The following is a 25893-nucleotide window of genomic DNA, read 5'->3' as shown; positions in this document are numbered from 1 at the left end:
TTTATCTGGTCCACTAATCCAAACCAGAGTTATGACGTTTTAAAAAATCAACGAAACGTTTCCAGAAAAGACAGGTAGCACCCAGCTCTTGCGCTTCGCTTTGCTCGTCTTGGCATTGCACTCCCGTGCCCCCAAATGATAGTATACGAACTCTAAAGAATATCTTCCTAAGTGATAGATATCCGTTTTATGAAGGTAAACCTATAAAAGTTAATGCAATATCCCTTCTAACAATAGACTACTTCGAACAGGTTACAGTGCACTTTAAACACTATTAAGGTTACTTTGTGTGTGTACAGTCATGAGCAATATAATGTACCCACTTTTTCAAAAAAATTCAAAATTCAAAAATATCTTTATTCAGTAGGTAACATAGTTACACTTTGAATCGTCAATTTTTACATAACGAACGTCTCATCCGCCTAAAACTACTGTAGCTTCTCACAACCTGTATAGCCGGGGAAAAGAAGCTGCAAGAAAAACCTCGGCACAGGGCCCTAGACGTTCTTTTTTTTAAAAGAAACATAAAAATATTATTATATGCCATTTATTTATTTTTGATAACGACGAATCCAAAGAAAATAAAAATAAACATAAAATATTGATATACAATTGAGTAATTTAGCTGCCTAATATCAGTTCTCAGACAGTTAATCCCATGCATTCATATCTTCTAAATAATCACTAACTGTGACATGGTACCAAAGTGTGTACATATTAAACGATTTTTATTTTTTTATTTTTTTAATTTTATTAATGCTCGTGACCGTACTTGTAGTAGTCAACCTAGTGTAATGTACTGTGATGATATTGCGACCTCTTCTAGGCACATCGTCTTGGCTGGGAGGCGCGTTAAAAGTTCGATGGACTGGAAGTGTCTAAATGATTACCTAAATAAACACATAATAACGGGTTCTTACCGCGTTTAAATCAGGGATATGAGACTCCCGATATTTCGACACTGTTGCAAGTAGTGTTGGGTTCTTACCCGGAAAATTCCCGCGTTTTGGGAATTTTCCCAATTCTGAGGGAAAAAACCCGAAAAATTCCCATTTCAAGGGAAAATATTTTTTATCGCATATATTTGTATTAAAAGTAAGGATTTCCAACAAAGACCATTTAAATATAATGTATGCCTACTTATGCCCAATTTATCTTCTGTCGTAGTGTCGTATGAACTCTTAAAAAACTTAAAGATCATCGGATTTCGGCCCAGAAGTCGAAGTGCCGGCCAAAAAATAATTTTGCTATATTCCGTTAGATCTTATCCGTATGAGGATTTATTACTATGGCACCAAAGCTGTAGGGTCAATATCTTCGGTTTTATTCGATTTTAAAAAACTGTATTTTTCATACATTTTTGGTGAAAATGTAAAGTGCCGGCCAAGTAACAATAATGGTATTATCCTTAGAACTTATCTGTCTGAGCATTTATTACTATGGCACCAAAGCTGTAGGGTCAATATTTTCGGTTTTATTCGAATTAAAAAAAACTGAATTTTCATACATTTTTGGTGAAAATGTGAAGTGCCGGCCATGAAACAATATTTGTATATCCCGTTAGAACTTATCCATTTGACCATTTATTATTAGGGCACCAAACGTCTATGACCATTATTTTGACTTTTGTTGGACTTTACGTTATAGTTTCTGTGTGAAAAGTGCCGGTCAGCAAAAAACACATGTCAAAGCTATCGAGAAGATACCTGTAAACATTATTCCGCCGTACCGCATTTTTTACTCAAAGCACTTTATTTTCATACAAAATAAATAAGAAATCAAGATTTTTAAAATACACTAAAAGCCAAACTAATGGTCATACAAGTTTGGCGCTATAGAAAAAAATGTTAACAGGCATCTACTCGATACTCTCAACATGATATTTTTGCTGGTCGACATTTTTCACATTTGAACTAAAACGTAAATTCCAATAAAAGTCAAAATAATGGTCATAGATGTTTGGTGTTATTAAAAAATATTGAGAAGCAGCTATTAGACAGATTTCTTTCGATGGCCGGCATTTTAACATATTAACCAAAACTGAAAGTCCAATAAAAGTCAAAATAATGGTCATAGAAGTTTGGCGCCATACTAATAAATGTTCTAACGGTCCTTTGTAATACGCTTGTATACCTCTTTTTCCCAACGGACATAATATTATTTTTTACAAAATGTATGAAAAATCGAAATTTTCAAAATCCAATTAAAGCCAAACTAATGGTCATACACGTCTGGTGTCACAGTAAAAAATGTTCAGAACAATCTACTCGAAAGGTTTGACACATTTTTTTTCTCTGACCGGCACTTTCAAATTTAGGCCGGCCAAAGTATGGAAAGCCGATGATCTCCTTTGTAATATATTTTGAATGGAATGTTCGATTTTAATAATTCCATGCAAAGATATCTATTCTACATATTATAGGATATATAGGATACAAAACTTACTTACGTCAGACCGCTGTTAGAACATGGGTTTCAAATATGGAGACTTTACTATCGGAAGGACATTGCACTACTAGAGAGAGTCCAAAGAAGAGCAACAAAGATGGTGACAGTACTGGCTGGCCGGAGTGGACCTTAGCGGGGGCCGCAGGACTCTCACCTCTGGCTTGCCTTCATTGGCCAGCCAGAGTGGGGCGTTAGAGCTATACGCTCGCAGGGTGGAAGTGAAAGATGCATAAGTCGCGAGTTGGTAAGGCGGGTAAACCGCCTCGCAGAAAGCGGTGTACACCTCTTGACACCCTGAGATGCTCACAACCATGTTGCTGCCTTGCCGTCCAGTCACGTCGGCTAGATAGGTGGCCCAACCAGTGAGTGACGAGTCACCGCCTGCCCAATGTATCTCTGTTATTAAAATTGGTCGAGCAGGCGCCATAGTCCCCCATAGCCCCAGTATCCCGGTTCACTAACCCCCAACCCAATAGCCCAGTTCCTTTTGTTCCCATAATCTGCAATAGTCCTACACGAACCACGGATTGTCTTTGGGTGCACTCCCATAGTGCATACAGGGATAATCGACGGTTGGTGTCACAACACATTTAGAGTAAATTGTCTTAAGGGGCCTCTACGTGTTGGCTTCGGCCCCACCCACGCCTTCCAAAAGTCCGGGACTCCATGACAGACCCGACCCGAGACATGGAAACGACATACAAATAATAATAAGATTAAAAATAATTTAATAAAAAATATTTTCCCATGATTCGGGAATTTTTCGGGTGTTTATTTTATTTTCCCATATTTTCCCGATATTTTTTCTTTCCCACCCAATTTTTTCTTTCCCTGCCCATCACTAGTTGCAAGTGCCATGATCACGGGATGACTGATGAGATTAGAGTGGAGTAGGTACATCCATAATTTTCCACGGGCAGACATATCAGTCATCCCGTGATCATGGCACTTGCAACAGTGTCGAAATATCGGGAGTCTCATATCCCTGATTTAAACGCGGTAAGAACCCGTTATTATGTGTTTTAATTATGATAATAACCTCGTAAACAATGATTACCTATATGATAAAAACAGGCGTTTTTATGGTATTTAATAACAAATACTTTATTACTCAAACAGGAAAATACAAAACAAAAGAGAGTTAAAATGAGTACAATTTGCTGTCAATGACGAGTATGCTCAACATCTTGCAAAACGACATACCTAAATCACTATTGCCCTATTGTGTATTTTGTTCAAACGTGATAGGTACTGGCAGAATTGTGTTCACACGAAAGCCATACATCAAGAATTGACTGGAAACTATAACCATCGGACAATGAAAACGCTTCTAATGACACCCCATTTGTTTAATTCTGATAAGTGGTTTTGAAATTAGAACGGAACAGATGTAGTAGACACACACAGATAGCGGTCAAACACCTAACCCTTCTTTTGCTTCGTCGCAGTCGGATAAAATCGGCAGCTAATCTAATCGGATTCCAGTTTTATCTGTTACAAAGAAAGGACTTCAATGGAGTTAATTTTAATTAAATCTTGGCAATCATCCGACCGCACCGATTAGTCTGGTAATCGAGTTTCTATTCGAGCTGAGTAGATTGTAATCTACCTTCTTTTTCCTCTGTTGGACTGGAAATTATCACTTCTTTGTAGAATTGGGAACATGATGAACCTCGCAGCTCATCGCCTATCACGTATGTATTTATATCTAGCGGGGCCCTCGGAGCTAGAGCGATGAAAGTGAGGAGAGCGGTCAGCTTGTTCAATGTACCTATCAAATATAATAAAGTGGTCCAATGTACCTCCGTTGTATCCACAGAAATGACCTCTGAATTCGATTTCCATCCAGCGGGGCCCTCCGTCGTTATCAGGCCGAGATACCTAAAAGTAGTGTCAAACGAAACTTGGCCCAATGTACCTTCCTATTCATTAATTTGTTCTTAAAATTTTTTGATGGTATACCAGAAATTAAGTTTCAAAGTTTTGTCTAGCCAGCGGGGCCCTTTGTTATTTGAATTACCACGTGCGGAAAATGCAGACCATTCTTATATTTTACCAGTGTACCTCACAATTATTCACTATTTACCAAATTTTTTGTGGTTTTTCTGCCTTAACAAAAAAAAAACAACTTTTCACACAAAATAGTCTGTTTCATAATTAATTTTGTTTGAAAAGTACAATTATCTAAATACGGATTTCGAAGTAGTAAAAGTTGTGCATATTTTTACCTCAAAAATCCTCTTAGAGGGAAAAGGTGAATTAAAAATAACCTGATAAGTACAGTCTGTCAAGAAAGTCTTGACAAAAAATAAGCATTATCCTGGTAACATTTTGCATTAGTTTAAGCAGGACATTACTAACGACGTCTCTTTCACACTTAAGGAAAATGTTACCAGGTTAATGTTTATTTTTTGTCATGACTTTCTTGACAGACTGTAGGTATGTGGAAAATAATGTAGTACGTAGTACGCGCTTTGTAAGGTAAGATCAACAAAACAAATATTTTCCGCAATGAGGGTAGGTATGACAAAACTATTGCTATTGCGTGATTGTCAGTAGGAAATAGAACTCTGCGATACCAATGTAAATAAATGTTGTGGTTTACTAATAATAAACTATAATGGGAAAAATCAGTGCACTTAGTGTTTTAAAACAGAAACTAGTTATACAAAAGTACCAAGATCAGTTAATGGATGTAGGTAAGTTTTTAAGATTACAATATTTTTAGTATAATTTATGACCTAATTTCTAGTCTAAAATAATTACTGATTATTGTTAATCATTGCATTCGTTTTTTTTAGTTAATTTGCCATCTCTTGGACATGAAGTCTATAAAAATATTAGAAAAGAATTAAATGAAAAAATGACTGTAAAGGCCATATACTTATCTATAAAACGAAATCATAATTACTTTTTTCGATCTGCTAAGAATGAAGCTAGTAGCGAAAGTGATAGACCGGAATCGAGTAACGAAGACTATGATTCTGAGGGCAATCTGACTGATTCTGAGGGCAATCTGACTGATGATGATTATCAGACAAAACATTATAGTTTTACATTAGATTTGCAGAAGTGGCGAAAAATTGAGCCGCAAATATTTTATACTCGTAGAAATGATCCTAAGAAACCTAACTTAATATTTCAAAAACGAGTAAAACTGCCTAAGCGAAAGTGGACCGGTATTTTATCACTAGAAATTTGGAAATATACTAAGCTTCCATGTACCTGGTGCATGAAATCACACCAAGTATTTAAAGAAGGATCTGTAAAATGTATTGGTTATTGTAATCAATGCTCAGCACGTTTGATGGTGTCAATGACTCCGAATCTGGACACAGAGGGTGATGTTAAAATTGACTGCAAGATTACAGGTTTTCGGTCTCATCTGCATAACCCCAAATCAAAAAATAGAATGACTTCTTATACTAGGACTGAGTTAGCCAAAGAACTTAATACAAAATCAGCTTTAGTAGTACGAAATGAAATAGCGAATGTATTAATACCAGAAAAGGAATTACTCAAAGAAAACAACGTGGCCCCAGAACCACCTCATCTTCCAACTTTAAAGCATTTGTCGCAAATAAAATATGAAAGTCGCCAAGAAAATGTACTACACAAAAATCCAGTGTTAAGTCTTTGTAAATTATCTACAATGGCACCATATTGTACTTTTATTCAACAGATATCGGCCAGGCCGTTTTTCATATATTATTGGTCTCAATCACAAATCATGTATTATAAAAAGCTTAAAAAAAAACAAAGTATCTGTCTTTGCATCGACGCCACTGGCTCGTTATGTAAAAATATAAGTCAAAGTGATAAAACAGATAAATACTTTATAGGACCAGATTGTTCTAAACACATTTTTTTGTATACTGGAATCGTGTATTCAGATAATTATATTAGTGTCCCTGTTGTCCAAATGTTGTCAGAAATTCATACAACAGAAAGTATAGCTCGGTGGCTTGAAACGTGGATAGGCTCTATGCCTCTACCGAATGAAATTATCTCGGACGATTCAGCGGCACTTACCAGTGCAATTGTTAAAGTCTTTACAAAATTGTCTTCGACAAAAGAATATGTGGACAAGTGTTTCAAGGCATTAGAGGAGAGTGTTGATAATTTACCATCCTGTTTCGTAAGATTGGACACATCCCATTTCATACATGCATTGAGTAAGCTTTCGTGTTTTGATGATGTTCCCTACACAGTGAAAAAGTTTTACATTGACAGCATTAAACTCATCAAAGGGTGTCTCAATTATAATGTGGTGAAAATTATTATTCTTGATCTTATAGTTGTGGCTATGCATAAATATAGCGGCAATACACCAAATGGTGGAATCACTCCATTTGTAGATTACGCTATTGTAAAATCGAGCTACTCACAAATTGATAATGATTTTAGCAATCTGATACAATCTCTCGCTCAAAATGATACAGATTCTACAATTTACGATCTTCGGTCTAATATTTTAAGTGCAAACTTTGAAATAAATTTAACTAATATGACTATTGATTGCCAAACCAATGTGGCTTATATTTTTGAAAAGGTTCTATACGAATATTTTCATAGTGCAGTTTCGGAAAAAGTTTGTACGGAAGTAGATTGTGGTGCTGATAAGTTAAGGAGAAAAGTTCCTCTTTTGCCTATTAACTTAAAAATGTTACAAGAGCGTGGCATGACTTTCTTAAATGAAGCTATTAATGACGGAATTACGCATGAAGGCAACAATTGTAACTACAGTGGATGTACTGGTGTTCGTAGACTATCATATACATTAAATAATATCATAGCACTTGATATTAATGGTATCAATAAAATATATTTGTCGGAAGTTCCTAACATGTTGTTTTTGAGTCAAAAGGAGTCCTATAAATTGACATCTGTGATTGAATATTGTCCTGGTGGTACAGGCCACTACAAAGCTCATTGCTTACGAAGAAAAAATGGCAAATGGGAATCTTTTGATGACTTAATTTCAACTGTTAAAGTAAATAATGATAAACGTAAAATCATAGCGCATTGCTTAATATATGTCAGACAATAGTTGATGTAACATACAATTAATATCTTTGCAATAATTACAGTAAGTAGGTAAGTACAGTCACGTGCAAAAGTGAAGTCATAGAACTGTATCTCATTACGTTGCAATAAGGTACAAATCTATGACTGCACTTTTGTACGTGACTGTGCATTGATTATTATAATATAATTTGTTGACTATATTTTTTTTATTGTGATCTTATTTTCTTTCTTTCTGGTATTACACAACATGTTCCGAAATAATAAATACGTTATGTTCCTAATAACAAATCAGTTTTTTTTCTGTTTACATACCATTACTACCGATATACAAAGTAATAATTTATTTTGAATTTGCTGACCATACTTTTGTGGTTGCCCCGTATTATGCAAACAGACTATTTTGTATGAAAAGTTGTTTTTTTTTTTTGTTAAGGCAGAAAAACCACAAAAAATTTGGTAAATAGTGAATAATTGTGAGGTACATTGGGAAAACATAAGAATGGTCTGCATTTTCCGCACGTGGTAATTCAAATAACAAAGGGCCCCGCTGGCTAGACAAAACTTTGAAACTTAATTTCTGGTATACCATCAAAAAATTTTAAGAACAAATTAATGAATAGGAAGGTACATTGGGCCAAGTTTCGTTTGACACTACTTTTAGGTATCTCGGCCTGATAACGACGGAGGGCCCCGCTGGATGGAAATCGAATTCAGAGGTCATTTCTGTGGATACAACGGAGGTACATTGGACCACTTTATTATATTTGATAGGTACATTGAACAAGCTGACCGCTCTCCTCACTTTCATCGCTCTAGCTCCGAGGGCCCCGCTAGATATAAATACATCTATCACGTAGGTCTAACATAAAATATTTTTGTTATACTTACTTCTATTTTTATTTTATTAGTTTTCTATAATTTTTATTGACTTTTAATAATTTGAATTTGGTTTATGTGAATTAATTTAATGACATTTATTTAAATCTGTTTACCGCTGCGCCACCGAGCTCCTCAAAGCTCGGTCTGCGATTGTTGAAGTTAAGCAACTTTCGCGAAGGCCGGTCATAGGACGGGTGACCACAAAAAAAAAGTTTTCATCTTGAGCTCCTCCGTGCTTTGGAAGGCACGTTAAGCCGTTGGTCCCGGCTGTATTAGCAGTCGTTAATAACCACCATTCCGCACTGGGCCCGCGTGGTGGTTTAAGGCCCGATCTCCCTATCCATCCATAGGGAAGGCCTGTGCCCCAGCAGTGGGGACGTTATTGGGCTGATGATGATTTAAATCTGTACAATAATTAATTTCATAATAGGTAGGACCTTTGTATTGACACTTTTATATTTAAAATTTTATAAATTTTGCATGATTTATGTAATTTAAATGCATGGTAAACTTTATTTTTTTGTAACATCTGTCACACTGCATTTATGGCAAATAAAGAATCTTATCTTATAAAGCTCTATGAGACATTATAGAAAAGAATGGATCGGTCTAATATGGTGTCATAGTATTTTATTTTTCAATCTATCTATGGTGTTTAAGCTCGTGGGACTTACTATAACACTGTCTGTACTTAGCAAAGCAAATGGTTTTACAAAATCGAGTTCCAATCGAGAACCAAGTGTACTCCTAAATTCCCGGTTCACGAAACTGAAGTAAATGGAGTAAGCTTCAAATTGGTACAGTCGACGCTTTAAAACGAATTACTAACTTGTTTCAAACAAACACTTTGTCTTCTCTCTCCTTCTCTTTGTAAAACTTCTCCCTCCCTTTCTGTCTTCCGACGTCGATGATTTTGTTTGTATGTTCAAGTCTTGCAATAGCAGTCGCGAATATTAAATAACTTTGTTATTATTAGTGATGTTCCGAATATCCGTATCCGTATCCGCGGATATCCGAGATAAAAGAAAAATCCGTATCCGTATCCGTGTCCGTTACTGTTCACGCGGATCTTTTACGGATCTTTTTCAGGTGATTAAGTAGAATTATTAAATAAAAAACTATATAATTCCACTCAGATTGTTTTTATTTCTTAAAATCAAATATTTGGCACCTTCATATTGCAAAAATTTAGATAGATAGATCTTTATAATGAAAGCAAGATAAAATATCACTTTTATAACAATGAAATAACTAAAACTTTAATCTTTTATTTAAGAAAATAAAGATCCGAATCCGTATCCGCGGATCTTTACACTAAATATCCGTATTCAGATCCGTATCCGCGGATATACAGTTTTAACGATCCGGCACATCACTAGTTATTATGTACGTAACTTTTGATATTTTCTACTGAGTCCTACGAGTATGCCACTCACTACTTAACAGGGTAGTCAGAGGAACATACATAGCAAGATGAACTAAGTAGTCATGAGCAATATCATGTACCCACTTCAGAACCCTGTCGCACTATCATAATTGACATTTAGTGAGACTGATGGTTTAATTTGTCAAAAAAGTTAATGTGACATGGTTTCAAAGTGTATGTACATAGTAGTACTCGTGACCGAACCCACAGAATTTCTTGTCAGACCAACGTGATAGGTGAGCCGTATCGCCGTCTACAATGGTCTAATCGACTGTCTTAGTTTTTTTTTGACGTGACTTATTATAGATTTGCCGCAGATGGCGTTAACTACTTGGCCGGACGAATGGGGAGCGCTGAAGGCTCTCACCCGGTACAACGTTTAAGACAACAGGCCTGAGGGTGCCCAGTTGGGCGCGAACCTCGGCTCAGGGCGTCGTCTGAGAGGAAGAATATTTGAAAGGATTAATCGACTCTAGTGGGTCGATAGCGATAAGCGCTGAATGAGGGAAAACGTCGACCACGCCGGCGGGGTCGGTATCGGGGTTCTGAAGTGTTTGATGTCGCGAGCTGATTGGCTGCCTCTATGGCTAGAGTAATCGAGTCTGTCTTAGTGAAAACTGCACTTAAGATAAATTAATAACTCATTGGTGTAAGTTCGATATCGGGGTTGGAACCGGCGCTTCCCGTTTGAGAAGCCATCTGGTATTCGACAGGATTACAGTGACTTACAATAGGAATACAACATGAACAGCGCCCCCCATTTGTCCGGCCAAGTAGTTAATGCCATCGTAACTCGAAATAAACTCTGTAATTTACACTAGCAGTAACATTTAACGCTCTAATGCTGCTTAACAATACATTGAACTACAAACAGGCAATACTAAACGTGACTTGGAAGCCGCGCTAGGCGTTATTGTCGTCGACCAATCGGTTTGCAATGAATAATACAACTTTCTTGTTGTTATGACTTTATATTGTTATTGGGTGAAAGTGGGAAGAAAAGATTGAATATTAAACAATTTTTTACAGACAAACTCACAAAGAGAAAATTAAATCGAGAAAATATCTGACTCGGATGGGACTTGAAACCGCAGATGAGCGTTGGGCTCCCGATCCGGAGGTCCCAGGTTCAAATCCCGGTGGGGACATATCACAAAAATCACTTTGTGATCCCTAGTTTGGTTAGGACATTACAGGCTGATCACCTGATTGTCCGAAAGTAAGATGATCCGTGCTTCGGAAGGCTCGTTAATCCGTTGGTCCCGGTTACTACTTACTGATGTAAGTATGTAGTCGTTACATGAGTCATGTCAGGGGCCTTTGGCGGCTCAATAATAACCCTGACACCAAGGTTGATGAGGCTGGTATTCCACCTCACAATCTACAAGATAAGAAGAGAAGACCTTCGTATGAAAGCTTAAAATCGCGAGGAGTGGAAATCTGTTATTCAAGCCCTATATCCTAAAAGGAGACAATAAGACTAAACGAAGAAATTTTAAAATTACTGTATTTCCAGCAGTTTCTAACTCCACAGTTTCCAAATTGCGGCAGATACAAGAATGACGAACAAGCGCTGTGTACCAATCTAACAAATTGGAAAGTGTCGGCGACCGGCCAGCGCCAGCGCCTGTTAGCGCTGTCGATTTATGGATATATTCCAAAAAGTCAAACTACCACCGCAGCTGTGGGAGAAATTAAAACCTGAAAATGTTTATGGAAAAACGTGTTTGAAAACTTCAGAACTTTGAAACCGTGGTAGCCTCTTATTTTGAGGTCGCATGTTCGAATCCAGCGCAGGCCTAAACCAATGATTTTCTAATTTGTTTTCGAATTCATGATTGGATCATAAATGATTATCACGTGCTCAGCGGTGAAGGAAAACAACGCGAGGGAACCCACATTCCCGAAAAATGCATTTTCGGAGGTATGTGATCTAACCTGTATTGGGTTGGTTTTCTCCTCGCGGGTTGTAAGGTAAGACAGGCAGACGCACGTTAGGTAAGCGGACCCTGTGAAAAACGCTAATAATGCTAGAGAGATAATGGCCCCGATTCCTGCAGACACCTCCTAATTTTACTTTAAGTTATACCTGTCATTTTCTTACCTGCCGAAAAGGAAAGGATAAGGTTTCGTGATGTTCGTAACAGAGAAGAAACGTGCCAATGTCAACAAATTGCTAGACACATCACTTCCGAAGACAAGTTGACACAAGTTATTATTCTGAGGGATCAGTCTAAGTCGGTAAACATGTTTTGGTATCAAGGAAGACAGTCAAAGTTTCGTTGCATAAATTTCCCTCTTACTTACTGCAAAGCTGTGGACTCTGTGTTGTACTTTCAAAGCAAGCAGTGTTCGTCATCCAGTTTTTAGCTGGGTTCCATTGACGCGGAGCTGGGCGGAGAGGAGCGGAGATGTGCAGGAATCGACCAATCACCGTGAAGGAGAGAGTGACAGAGCATGTTCGTTTTTCGCTCTCTCGAACGCTGTGATTGCTCAAATCCGCATATCTCCGCTCTACTCCGCCCATCTCCGCGTCAGTGAAAACCCGGCCTTAGGTTTCTTGTGCACGAGGAGTAAGAAAAATAAAAGTACGAAATACGTAACTACGTGAATTGTACAGTCATGAGCAATATAATTTACCCACTTCAGGACTCTGTCGTACTAACATATTTGACATTTAGTGAGACTTACAGTTCAATTTGTCAAAAAAGTTAATGTGACATGGTACCAAAGTGTATACATATTAATGGTCGTGACCGTACTTATAATCCAAATAGTTTACCGTTGGTGATACTCCTGGTTCGAACCCCGGTAGCGGACTTGCACCAATTCGTTATTAATTTATCTTAAGTGCATCCACTAACACAATTGGCTCGACCATTATAGACGGCGATACGGCTCACCTATCACGTTGGTCTAACAGATAGCTCGGTGAGGTGTGGGTAGTTAGTTCATCTTGGAATGGATGTACTCCGACCCTATTGGGATATAATCGTGAGCTTATGTTACGATAGTTGGTTATAGTGACTTTGTAAAATATTTTCAGATAGATTTGACTGCCCGATAAGTTTTGAATACGATTTCGAATGGCAACCAGCAAGTTATGAAGCATGTCTTCTGTAGGACCACGGAATAGAAGAAAGAGGTTTTTTTTTTGACTTATTGTAGATTTGCCGCAGATGGCATTAACTACTTGGCCGGACAAATGGGGAGCGCTGAAGGCTCTCACCCGGTACAACGTTTAAGACAACAGGCCTGAGGGTGCCCAGTTGGGCGCGAACCTCGGCTCAGGGCGTCGTCTGAGAGGAAAAATATTTGAAAGAATTAATCAACCCTAGTGGGTCGATAGCGATAAGCGCTGAATGAGGGAAATCGTCGACCACGCCGGCGGGGTCGGTATCGGGGTCCTGAAGTGTTTGGTGTCGCGAGCTGATTGGCTGCCTCTACGGCTAGAGTAATCGGGTCGTCGGGATCGTATATTACGTCCTTCGGACGCCTATACTTTTCAGTACCGTCCCTAAGCGGGATGTATTCGGAAGCCGCAACTACCAGGGGATTTGGGAGAAGAAAGAGGTGGGAAGGGCCAAGTGAGCGCGAAACGCGCGCCATATAATATGAGCAAAAAGTTCATAAGTACTTTAATTTTGCACTCCACTCGTCCGCAAACATCATATTAAAAGGTCGTCTTGTCCACTATAACCTGCGGGGAAAAACATTAATATCTACTATCATGCAAGAAGGTCCCTCCCTATCACAGGAAAGCTAAAAACCTTAGCATGATCGACTATTTATTCTAAAAAATACTTTTGTTAAAATTGCAGCATATCACATAAAATACACAAAGTCGGTAAAGTGGCTATGGAATTTGAGAAGCAGTAGAGCTATCGTAGTTATCTGTTTGCAGGAGTAGTAAAAGAGAGTGGTGTTGAATCGGCGACAGCGGTTCTCATAAATAATGCGCGTTAGGGCCTTTCCAACCTATTTCTTCTATTCCGTTTGTGGGACTCAAAATACAGAAGGCATGTTTTTTGTTTCTTTTATTTAGGGGCGTTTATAAAAAATTATTATGCCAGCCCCATCGATCGAGACTGTGTAAAACTGATAGAAAACATATTTAATTCATGCCCTCACCCACATCGGCCTAAGATGTGATGTTGTTGTGAATGAAAAAGGCATATTTAATGTATTTTTTATGTAGGACAAAAAAGGCAATCTTATGGCCTTGTATGGTGTAGCCAAACAGAAAAACGAATTATATTTTTAATTTATTAATATTCAAATCAACGTGGCAATCGCTGCTATGCATCAGGAATGATCAGAGATTTTCGTAATGTTCGTATTTTTGTTTCGTGCCATTTATTTACATTTTAGGTTAAGTTATATAATATATATATGTTGTTTTCCGTCCGTAAAAATGTCATCATCATCATCAATCCATAAACGTCTCCACTGCTGGGGCACGGGCCTTCCCTATGGATGGATAGGGAGATCGGGCCTTAAACCATCACGCGGGCCCAGTGCGGATTGATGGTTATTAACGACTGGTAATGCAGCCGGGACCAACAGCTTAACGTGCCTTCCGAAGCACGGAGGAGCTAGAGATGAAAACTTTTTTTTTTTGTGGTCACCCATCCTATGACCGGCCTTTTGCGAAAGTTGCTTAACTTCAACAATCGCAGACCGAGCGCGTTTACCGCTGCGCCACCGAGCTACTCAAAAATGTATGTGGCGTAAATACAGAATGTTAGTAGAAGTTTTCGTCACAAAAGTAGGGAACTGAAAATAATTTAAAAAAAACACGAATTTTTTTCATAAAATTTCCATTTGATATTAACTCAGACTCATTGTCCGAATCATCCCCCTCAGTATTCGTTACGATGACACTAATACTTCCCAAACAGAAGAAAATACACTGTGACTTCATATACTTAATCCTTGACTCGCGCAGTTGGGTAAAACAGCTAAAAGAAATAATGAAGTAACATTACTTAGTTCCTTCCTCTCTGTCTTCTCATTTAGTATACAAACAAAGACAGGAAGCGACCAGGGATTCCGTCTAGCGTTGTTTACATCACACATTCTACACCAATGGGCATTGGTCGGGTCAGGAATTTGCTAAAACAAATATTGGACAACTTCCAATATTATGTAGTTTGCCACCGTTCTGGTGTTTGTGGACATTCTTGAGAGTTATCTCACAGTTTCAACTAATTTTGTGTGATTTTTGTTTTTATACTTACCCTGGCCCGGATTTCCAGACACAATAGTTAAACAATGGGATATGGATTTTAATAGGACTTTGGGCCTTACGACCTTATAGACATATCAAATAAAAACCCCTTTGTGATCCTTAGATTCATTCAGACATTACAGGCTGATCACCTGAATGTCCGAAAGTAAGATGTTTCGTGCTTCAGAAAGCACGTTAAGCCGTTTGTCCCGGTTGCTTTGGCATATCTCAGGTTTTCAATAAGAAGTGTATGTATGTACCCCTTTAGGAGTAGTGGGCGTGATTTTATATAAATATGTATCTAATAACTTCTTGCAATAACATTTCACTCTCTCTTTATTTAAGAGCTGCGCTCTTGTCAGTGGAGTAATCGCCTTCATTACTCTATAGATAGGGCGTGTAGAACGGTGGTTGCCCCAATCGCCTTCCGTTCCGCCGTACACTGACCAATTTCTCAATCGGTGATGTTCTAGAAAAACAAAAAACACATAGAGTAGCAATAAAATAGACACGCACCTCAATAAATGTGTCAGACACGAATCTCTGCACTAGTGAAGTCTTCCCGCACTGCGTGTCTCCAACGAGCACCACTTTGATTTCCTCTTCCGCCGTCGGGGTCCCCGCCCCGCTCTCCCCTCCCCTCTTGCCCGGCCACATGCTGCTCTCGGGTTTTGCACTACTCTGTAAAGAAAGCGGGAAGTGTTCTGATTATGGAATGATTATAGTAAACCGTTTTCTTTGAACGGTACCAAACGTGCTATGTTTACATAACATAGCATCACGCTGTGCCCCTGAGGGGGTAGTCAGAGGTACACCCACGCCCACTTCTCGCCAGCTATGCCTAATAATTTAAGAATAAGCAAAAAATTGCTTTAATTAAATTAAGAAAATTACTTATTTAGCTTGAAAAGTATATTCGTTAATTTTGCAAGCGAACAAAAATACGTTTGAATAAGGTATCTCAGGAAAACGCCTACGCAAATAAAATGTAAGTAAATCGTTTTACAACGATGATTTAAATTATCTACTAAGCTGATGGTAGGGTGACCAGGAACCATTTAGCATAATGGAGCGACGTAATATCATCTCCCTAGCATTATCCAAATAAAAATAAAAATTCAAAAAAATCAAAAATAAAATAAATAATAAATCATTAATAAAAATATAAAAGAATGATAAAAATATACATTAAGGAAAGACATAGATATAATACATACATATTTGGTATAATAAGTCACTAATTAAGTAAGTTAAGATAAGGAAGAGCCAAGCCTCCTAACACAGACTTTCCCAGTTTAAAGGGGGGCTTGGGTCAACTAGCATTTAAAAGAAAATATTGTCTAAAACGAATAAAGATTTTATTTTTTTATTTTTATTTTTTATTTATCCCGTTTTTCACAGGGTCCGCTTACCTAATCTGAAGATTTGACAGGTCCGGTTTTTACAGAAGCGACGGCCTGTCTGACCTTCCAACCCGCGAAGGGAAAACCAGCCCAATACAGTCACATACCTCCGAAAATGGTTTTGTCGAGAATGTGCGTTTTATCACGATGTTTTCCTTCACCGCTGAGTACGTGATAAACATTTATGATCCAAACGTGAATTTGATTCGAACCTGCGACCTCAAAATGAGAGCCAAACGTTCTAGTAACTGCGCTACCACGTCTTAATGGAGTGACATAATACTTTGACAAAATTGACACTTTTTTCTCAGCTCAGCAGCTCAGGTGTACGTGGGTATCTACATGCTCAGCAGGCTTTATCTTCAGTCTTTCAAAGGGGCAGCACCCTTCCTAATTATTTTAATTTGTGTTAAAGAACTTACTGTGGAAGTTCACCTGCTTAATTCTCAAACAGAGAGTGCCGGTTCAAACCTCGGTACCGGACTGTTACCAATGACTTATCACAATTGGTTCGACCATTATAAACGGCGACACGGCTCATCACTTATCATGTTGGTCTAACAGAAAGCTCGGTGAGGTGTGGGTACTTACTTAAGAAGAATAAGAATAAATTTATGGCCAGTCATAAACTGCCTATATACGTCCCACTGCTGGGCACAGGCCTCCCCTCAATCAACCGGAGGGGGGTATGGAGCATACTCCACCACGCTGCTCCACTGCGGGTTGGTGGAGGTGTTTTTACGGCTAATAGCCGGGACCAACGGCTTAACGTGCCCTCCGAAGCACGGAATCATCTTACTTTTTCGGACAATCAGGTGATTCAAGAATGAAAAGTCCTTACCAAACAAAGGACAGTCTCACAAAGTGATTTCGATCATGTCCCCATCGGGAATCGAACCCGGACCTCCAGATCGTGAGCCTAACGCTCTAACCACTAGACCACGGAGGCTGTTATGGCCAGTAACAATTTACATTTGCTACAATAACTAGGTAAGTAATTATGAATATTACGTATTAAATTAAATGAAATTTTTCTATACATGGTATTTAAGAATAAGAATAAAATTTTATTGCCAGTAACAATTTACATTTTTCTATAAGAACTAGGTAATTATGAATATTACGAATACGGGCAAAAGGAAATGGCTCAGCTTGTGCTGTGATGGAGCTATGCTATGGCACCAGCCAGCGCTGGTTTTCAGTCATTTCCTCTTCCTGGGATATTGTGCGGAAGTAATTGTCAACGGTACTTAGTTCATATTGCGATGGAGGTACCTCTTACTACTCCGATTGGTCGTTATGGTATGTGTTCAAGAGTTATAGATTAAGGCAGATTACACAAAAATAAAAAATCTCACTCCTTTCCCACTTGGCGACCCTACTCCTTACCACGCACAAAGCAGAATTAAAAACGGAAGCCGCGAGTGAACATTTCCTGAACGTAAGAGGTACCCTTGACCGTAAAACCTCCCCTGATTTTACCTTACAGTCCACTCTTATTTTCACGTAAAAATCCTCCCTATTCTCCCTTAAAAATAATCCCAAACTTTACTTAAAAAAGCGGTCAAGTGCGAGTGGGACTCGCCCATGAAGGGTTCCGTAACAGCAAGTAACATAATAATATATAAAAGTAAATTACGGTTTACGATTTATGATGTATTAAAAAAAAACTACTTACTAGATCTGGTTCAAACCAATTTTCGTTGGTAGTTTGCATGCTAATCTACATCATATATTTTTTTTAGTTTTATCCTCCTCTTATTTTAGAAGTTACAGGGGGGGGGGGGGGGGGACACATTTTACCAATTTGGAAGGGTCTCTCGCGCAAACTATTCAGTTTAGAAAAAAATGATATTAGAAACCTTAATACCATTTTGGAAGACCTATCCATAGATACCCCACACGTATGGGTTTGATGAAAAAAATTTTTTTTAGTTTCAGTTCTATGTATGGGGACCCCCAAAATTTATTGTTTTTTTTCTATCATTGCGTATTAATTTTAATGCGGTTCACAGAATACACATATTTATCAAGTTTCAACAGTATAGCTATTATAGTTTCGGAGAAAAGTGGCTGTGACATACGGACAGACGGACGGACAGACATGACGAATCTATAAGGGTTCCGTTTTTTGCCATTAGGCTACGGAACCCTAAAAACACCCCCTTTTTGCCTTATATCTCTGAATTTCATCCTTCCATTGTTTTATGTTTTACGACTAACTCGACCAGGCGTAAGTATCTCTTGATAAGGGTTCGTACCCTTAGATTTATATTATTGGTTTCCATTGTGTATGTTATGTTTTGTGCTGGGATGTAGTAATGATATATTATTAAGCAAATGGTGTAAGAGCACCGTATCAGTTTTAGAAAGGTAAATTAGTTCAGCATTTGTCATTGAAAAGCGTCGCGTAAGTTCAAAGGTTTAGATTTAGATTTTGTTCCGCATAATAATATGATTTGCCTTTGGTTTTGGTTTCACACCAATAACACGGCAACAGGGACGACAGAGTCATCTTCTCTGCCTTCCACTGAGAACAGGAGTCCTAGTAGGGCTTTGGAATATACTACTCTGGGCGCCATCCCACTCGCGTCAGACAGAGTATTGCGCGGCGGAAAGAAAGAGGGAACCCACTACCCTATTTATCCCTAAAAAGTAACGTGGAAAATGCTACACTGACAAGAGCGTGGCTGTTAAGTTAGTGATGATAATTAATAATGTTATTATGCATAATAGTCGTAATAGAAAGCGTTCAGTGGATGGTCACCTTTGAGACGACTAAGGGGCAACTAGGGGAGGGAATCTTAGTAGGAAATCGTTTAATAGTCGTTACCACACCTGGTATTAACGGCATACATTTTGGTGGCGCAAATATGGTGGTAGTGGTACCACCATAGTGGTATGGTGTCCTCGTGAGATATGGCACTAAAAGTCCTCTCTTATAAGATAGTAAATATATTGGACGAGCGATGGACTGATTAGCTACGGTTTATCATAGCCCTCTGTGGTTTATTGGTAAGAGCGTTGATCTATGAAGGTTCCGGGTTCGATTCTCGGTATCACAAAAAACACTTTTTAATCTCTAGTTTGGTTAGGAAGTTGCAGGTTGATCACCCAATTGTCCGAAAGTAAGATGATCCATGATGTTAAGATACTATTTACTTAATTAAGTATGTTGAAGGTGCATTAGCCATGTCAGGGGCCTTTGGCCGCCCTGACACTAGGGTTGATGACATCGGTTATTGACCTCACAACCCACATGAGAGGACAAGAGTTTGGGTGTCTAAGTAAAAGTATAAATAATAAACTTTATCCGAAGAATCTCATTCCTTCCTTTTTTCTAGGATAAAAGTTATGTAATTTTATGTCCTCAGAACTAATTCCGTGCAAAAAAAGGTTGGCCGGAACCAGCGGTACTCAATCTTTTTTGTACAGACATCAAACAAGTTTTAGTCAGACAGCCGCGAGACATAAGTAAGCGAAAATTGTTTAGGGGTTCTATCGTGTGGGTTGTGAGATGGATTGCCAACCTCATCAACCCTGGTGTCAGGGATACTATTGAGCCGCCAAAGGCCCCTGACTTGACTCATGTACATACTTCAATAAGTAGTAACCGGGAGCGTTGGACTCACGATCCAGAGGTCCCGGGTTCGAATCCCGGTGGGGGCGTAGCACAAAAATTTCTTTGTGATCCCTAGTTTCGTTAGGACATTACAGGCCGATCACCTGATTGTCCGAAAGTAAGATGATCCGTGCTTCGGAAGGCACGTTAAGCCGTTGGTCCCGGTTACTGCTTACTGATGTAAGTATGTAGTCGTTACATGAGCCATGTCAGGGGCCTTGGGCGTTCAGTAATAACTGACACCAGGGTTGATGAGGTTGGTATTCCACGTCACAACCCACACGATAGAAGAAGATTATCTGACAAAAATGTAAAGGCTTGTAATAGAGAGACGGAGGGTCAACCCAGGTCCAAAAGCCAGGTGGACGCATGTGGCCTGGGCGCCGCAGGTTGAATATCACTGGCCTGAACGAAAAAAAGACGTTAGCCAAACTTTCTGAAGTTGCAAAACGTTTTCCAATATTCTGAAGCATTCTCCAATAATGAAGAATATATTGGGGTGGGTAGAGTCTTCCAGTTACTTGTCCGTCCAAGTAGTTGATGCCATCTAACAAAAAAAAAATGGGTCGTGTACGGTCACGAGCATTAATATACACTTTGGTACCATGTCACATTAACTTTTTTGACAAATTGAACTGTAAGTCTCACTAAATGTCAAATATGTTAGTGCGACAGAGTCCTAAAGTGGGTACTTTATATTGCTCATGACTGTACTTACTAGGTTCAAGATAAATTATGAAATTCTGATTACTAAATAAAGACAGATCTAAAACTAACGAAAAACATTTTCTTATTTGTATTTAAGTAACTTATTTAGGAATTTTAATAATCACTTGTACAGGAGCAGTAAATAAATGTCATATTTTTATTTCAATTTTATTGTGTATGTGTGTGTATTGTGCATCTATGTAATACTTACTAATATTAGTGAGTAAGAAATCATTGTTACTAACAACCTGGGTCCAAGTTACCCGTAATAAAAATTATTTTATTTATTTTTAATAAAGAAAAACGTAATAATAATAAGTCCGCCGCTATGACGTCACAGTGTGCTTTTTCATACAAATTCCATAGTCTTCTTCTTCTTCTCTCGTGTGGGTTGAGAGGTGGAGTACCAACCTCATCAACCCTGGTGTCAGGGGCTACTATTGAGCCGCCAAAGGCTCCTGACATGGCTCATGTAACGACTACTTACAGTAGTATCAGTAGTAAACGGGACGTTGGCTTAAGGTGCCTTCCGAAGTACCATCTTACTTTCGGACACTCGGGTGATCAGCCTGTAATGTCGTAACCAAACTAGGGATCACAAAGCGATTTTTGTTATATGTCCCCACCGGGATTCGAACCCGGGCCCTTCGGATCGTGAGCCCAACGCTCAACCACTGGACCACGGAGGCCGTTGATGAGTGCGTTTGCCCACTATCCAGCCTCCAGCCAGCCACGATGCAGCGACAGGCTGGTTACGTGCGGTCGCAAAAGTATCGAACTGAAAATTTTCCTGACTGAAAATTCCACTTGATATCAACTCCGAATGATGGTCTGAATCATCCCCCTGAGTATTCGTTACGATGTCACTAACACCCTGTATATTAAAATAAATAGGTATTTTTTTAGATTATCTACTTCATTCTTACGTGTTAAAACGCATTCTTTACTCTTTGAGCAGTATAAATTGAACCATGTAACCATTGTATAAAACAAAGTCGACGATATTGCTTCATTCGTCAAACATAACAATTGTTAAATAGAACAAAAGCCGTTTCGAATCGACCCCTTGTTATAGAATCGACAATTGACAATTAAATCGACGCGTTTTATATCGAGTTTGCAATCGTGCTAAATTTTGAATACTCGGGTATCGCCTGTTTGAAATAGGAACTCCATGTTTGAAATGGAATATAGGTAAAACAATTGAATGCTGTTCCATAGCTTCTTTTTTTTGGTTTTTCCCGAAGGGCAAGGCAAAGGGAACTATGCCCATACAGCCATATCTTATGTATTTTTTTTACTTGATGATGATTAATGAAGTTATGAAAGGTGATGACGATGAATGATGAAACCTAAGCCCCCACCCTCGGAGCAGACTCCTACTCCGAACCCCAAACGAATTAACTCATAAGTCCGCATAAACTTTCAAGTTATAAAGCGGCTTGTAGGCACGAAGCGAAAATAGATAGGTACACTTTGTTTATTGAATATTCCGATATACATAAACTGCCTATATACGTCCCACTGCTGGGCACAGGCCTCCCCTCAATCAACCGGAGGGGGTATGGAGCATACTCCACCACGCTGCTCCACTGCGGGTTGGTGGAGGTGTTTTTACGGCTAATAGCCGGGACCAACGGCTTAACGTGCCCTCCGAAGCACGGAATCATCTTCATTTTTCGGACAATCAGGTGATTCAAGCCTGAAAAGTCCTTACCAAACAAAGGACAGACTCACAAAGTGATTTCGACAATGTCCCCATTGGGAATCGAACCCGGACCTCCAGATCGTGAGCCTAACGCTCTAACCACTAGACCACGGAGGCTGTTTTATTCCGATATAATGTAATGTAAAGGCAATGATAAAACTGCAGCCTAAAAAAATATACATTGTCAGTAAATTGGCTATGGAATTTGAGAAGCAGTAGAGCTATCGTAGTTATCTGTTTCCAGGAGTAGTAGTAAAAGAGAGTGAGGTTGACCCGGCGACAGCTCAGGACCCCGATACCGACCCCGCCGGCGTGGTCGACGATTTCCCACAATCAACGCTTATCGCTATCGACCCACTAGGGTCGATTAATTCTTTCAATTATTTTCCTTCTCAGATGACGCCCTGAGTCGAGGTTCGCGCCCAACTGGGCACCCTCAGGCCTGTTGTCTTAAACGTTGTACCGAGTGAGAGCCTTCAGCGCTTCCCAAGTAGTTAATGCTACAATAAGTCACGTTAAAAAGAAACAAAAAACGGCGACAGCGATTTCCAAACAAAATGCGCGTTAGAGCCTTTCCAACCTCTTTCTTCTATTCCGTGGCTATGACCCTATAATCCTTTACAAAATTAAAATCAAAATCAAAAACTTCAAAAAAATCAAATTTAAATCAAAGTACCTAAGTAATATTATAAATGAGCTCCCAGACTTTTGAAGAACCTCTCTAATATTTCATTTAATTATATTTGATATTAACACCAATAAATTATTTATAATTAAACTCGCGTCGCGTTTGACATTGAATTATAGACTTCAGTACTTATAAAGGATTATGAATATTCAATTTAATTTTATTTGTGAGTTTAGTTTTTTTTTAAATACAAACACACGGCCTCCTTGGTCCAGTGGTTGAGCGTGGGAGGGCCCGGGTTCGAATCCCGGTGGGAATCCTGGTGGGAATCATATCACAAAAATCACTTTGTGATCCCTAGTTTGGTTAGGACATTTTGATTAGAAGGCACGTTAAGCCGTTGGTCCCCGTTACATGAGCCATGTCAGGGGCCTTTTGCGGCTCAGTAATAACCCTGACACCTGACACGATAAGAAGAATACAAACACAGAAAGACAATTCACGCGCGCAATCCCTATCAGGGTTGGTTGTTGATAAGTCATCAGGAGACGTCTGACGTTTTCACTGTGGTCCAGTAGTTGAGCGTTGGGCTCACGATCTGGGTTTGAATCTAGGTGGGGACATATTATCACAAAAAATACTTTGTGTCCGGTCCGGTCCGGGAAAACTGGTCTTGTATGAAACCAAACCCAAAGGCCAATCTTCCAACAAAAAATATAAACAAAAGAAGGTGAATTTTCCTACAATACTTATTGTTAATAAGATTGTCCTACTTTTTGTCCCTACGTACCGTAATAACGGTAGACAATTTGCATTTGCCGGCCCCTTAGGACCAACCCTTACACGCTAGGTGTAAGCGAAAATAATATGTACCGCCTCTGGGAAATGTACATTTATGATCGATTTTTTTGTATATCTTATTTTGTTACTTCCAGAGAAATCCACTCGGAGGTGTGTGACCTAACCTGTATTGGGCTGGTGATCCCTTCGCGGTTTGGAAGGTCAGATAGGCAGACGCTTCTGTAAAAAACCGGACCTGTCAAATCTTCAGGTTAGGTAATCGGACCCTGTGAAAAACGGGATAATGCTAGAGATGATAATTCTGTTACTTCTACATATTACTGCATAAATTAGCATAAACAGCCTATATATGTCCCACTGCTGGGCACAGGCTTCCCTTTAATCAACTGGAGGGGGTCTATACTTCTATAATTTATGTTTTATTGAGGAGCTCGGTGGCGCAGCGGTAAACGCGCTCGGTCTGCGATTGTTGAAGTTAAGGAACTTTCGCAAAGGCCGGTCATAGGATGGGTGACCACAAAAAAAAGTTTTCATCTCGAGCTCCTTCGTGCTTCGGAAGGCACGTTAAGCCGTTGGTCCCGGCTGCATCAGCAGTCGTAAATAAGGCCCGATCTCCCTATCCATCCATACGGAAGGCCCGTGCCCCAGCAGTGGGGACGTTAATGGGCTGATGATGATCAAAGTGGAAGAAGCGAAAGCGCTGTGGCAGTATCGAAGGAGAATTCTGTGGTCTGTACCAACCCCTCCGGGAAATAGGCGTGGTGTCCGCTTCACGCTCAACCACTGAAGTGATGTGAAGTCATGTGAGTTTATGTATGTATGTATGTAACAATCCTAATACCCGTGGATGGTAAGCAAGTAAGACCCTAACAGATACAACTTCATAATGCGCTGTCAAATGCACTAGTACTGCGTTGACATGCAATTCTGTAGGAAATAGGTCGCCTTCAGCTTATGTGTTGTATAAACGGCCTGTGTGGTCTAGTGGTTGAGCGTTCGGCTCACGATCCGGATCGCCCCGGGTTCGAATCCCGGTGGGGACAAAATAAAAACTCTTTGTGATCTTTAGTTTGGCCAGCACTCAGGGTTGATCACCTGACTGTCGGAAACTAAGATGATCTGTGCTTCAGAAGGCACGTTAAGCCGTCGGTCCCGGTTACTACGGGTTACGGTTACTAACGTGTCAAATACACGTTACATTTCACTTGATATTAACTTCGAATCGTGAGCTGAATTATTTCCCTCAGTATTCGTTACGGTGTCGAATACATCCTGTATAAATTCCACTTGATATTAACTCAGATTCGTGAGCTGAATCATCTTCCTCAGTATTCGTTCCGATTTCAATACTTAATAAAAAAAAATTCAATGATGATGGCGAAATTCAAGTTCAAATTTGAAAACTATAAATCCATTGTTTTAAGTTTACGCGGTTATTATCATAATTAAAACACATAATAACGGGTTCTTACCGCGTTTAAATGGGGATATGAGACTCCCGATATTTCGACACTGTTGCAAGTGCCATGATCACGGGATGACTGATGAGATTGGAGTGGAGTAGGTAGATCCATAGTTTCATATCCCCATTTAAACGCGGTAAGAACCCGTTATTATGTGTTTTAACTATAAATCCAATGCCTTTTACTATGCACAGTGAAGTGCTCAAACAAAAGTAGCTTAAAAGCAATCAAGTTGTACGTAAAAAAGGGCCAAGTTCTCACAAAGCGAACGTGCTTTATCTGCCTCCGTGTAGTCCGTCAACAAACGAATGCGGATCACTTTGTGCGGGCTTTCACATTTTAGTGTTTTGAGGGTTGATGCGTGCGCAATCTCGGAGAGCGTATGGGTTGTAACTGGTTTTGTTGGCTAGTGAATTGGGTTGTTATTACAAAAAAAAAATACAAAATACTTTATTTGTAGTATAAACCAATACACTGTTATAGGTGATTGGAGCCTCCTTTTAAGCGTAGTGCCTGTATCAGGAGACACCGCTCTTCCCGAGAAAACAC

At 39.2% G+C, this 25893-nt stretch overlaps 1 protein-coding gene across 3 annotated transcripts in view; it reads right to left on the bottom strand.

Moving 5' to 3' along the window:
* Positions 1 to 25893, bottom strand: part of LOC126373876 (uncharacterized) — a 162163-nt gene that overhangs the window by 41920 nt on the left and 94350 nt on the right. For all 3 annotated transcript variants that reach the window (XM_050020229.1, XM_050020228.1, XM_050020226.1), the window contains one exon: positions 15528 to 15692. In XM_050020229.1, the coding sequence (XP_049876186.1) occupies positions 15528 to 15668 (141 nt within the window). In that variant the 5' untranslated portion in view covers positions 15669 to 15692. The remainder of the gene's footprint in view (positions 1 to 15527; positions 15693 to 25893) is intronic.

This window comes from Pectinophora gossypiella, chromosome 16 (assembly GCF_024362695.1).
Source record: "Pectinophora gossypiella chromosome 16, ilPecGoss1.1, whole genome shotgun sequence".
Lineage (NCBI taxonomy): Eukaryota > Metazoa > Arthropoda > Insecta > Lepidoptera > Gelechiidae > Pectinophora > Pectinophora gossypiella.
This window is presented reverse-complemented; position numbering and strand designations above follow the sequence as displayed.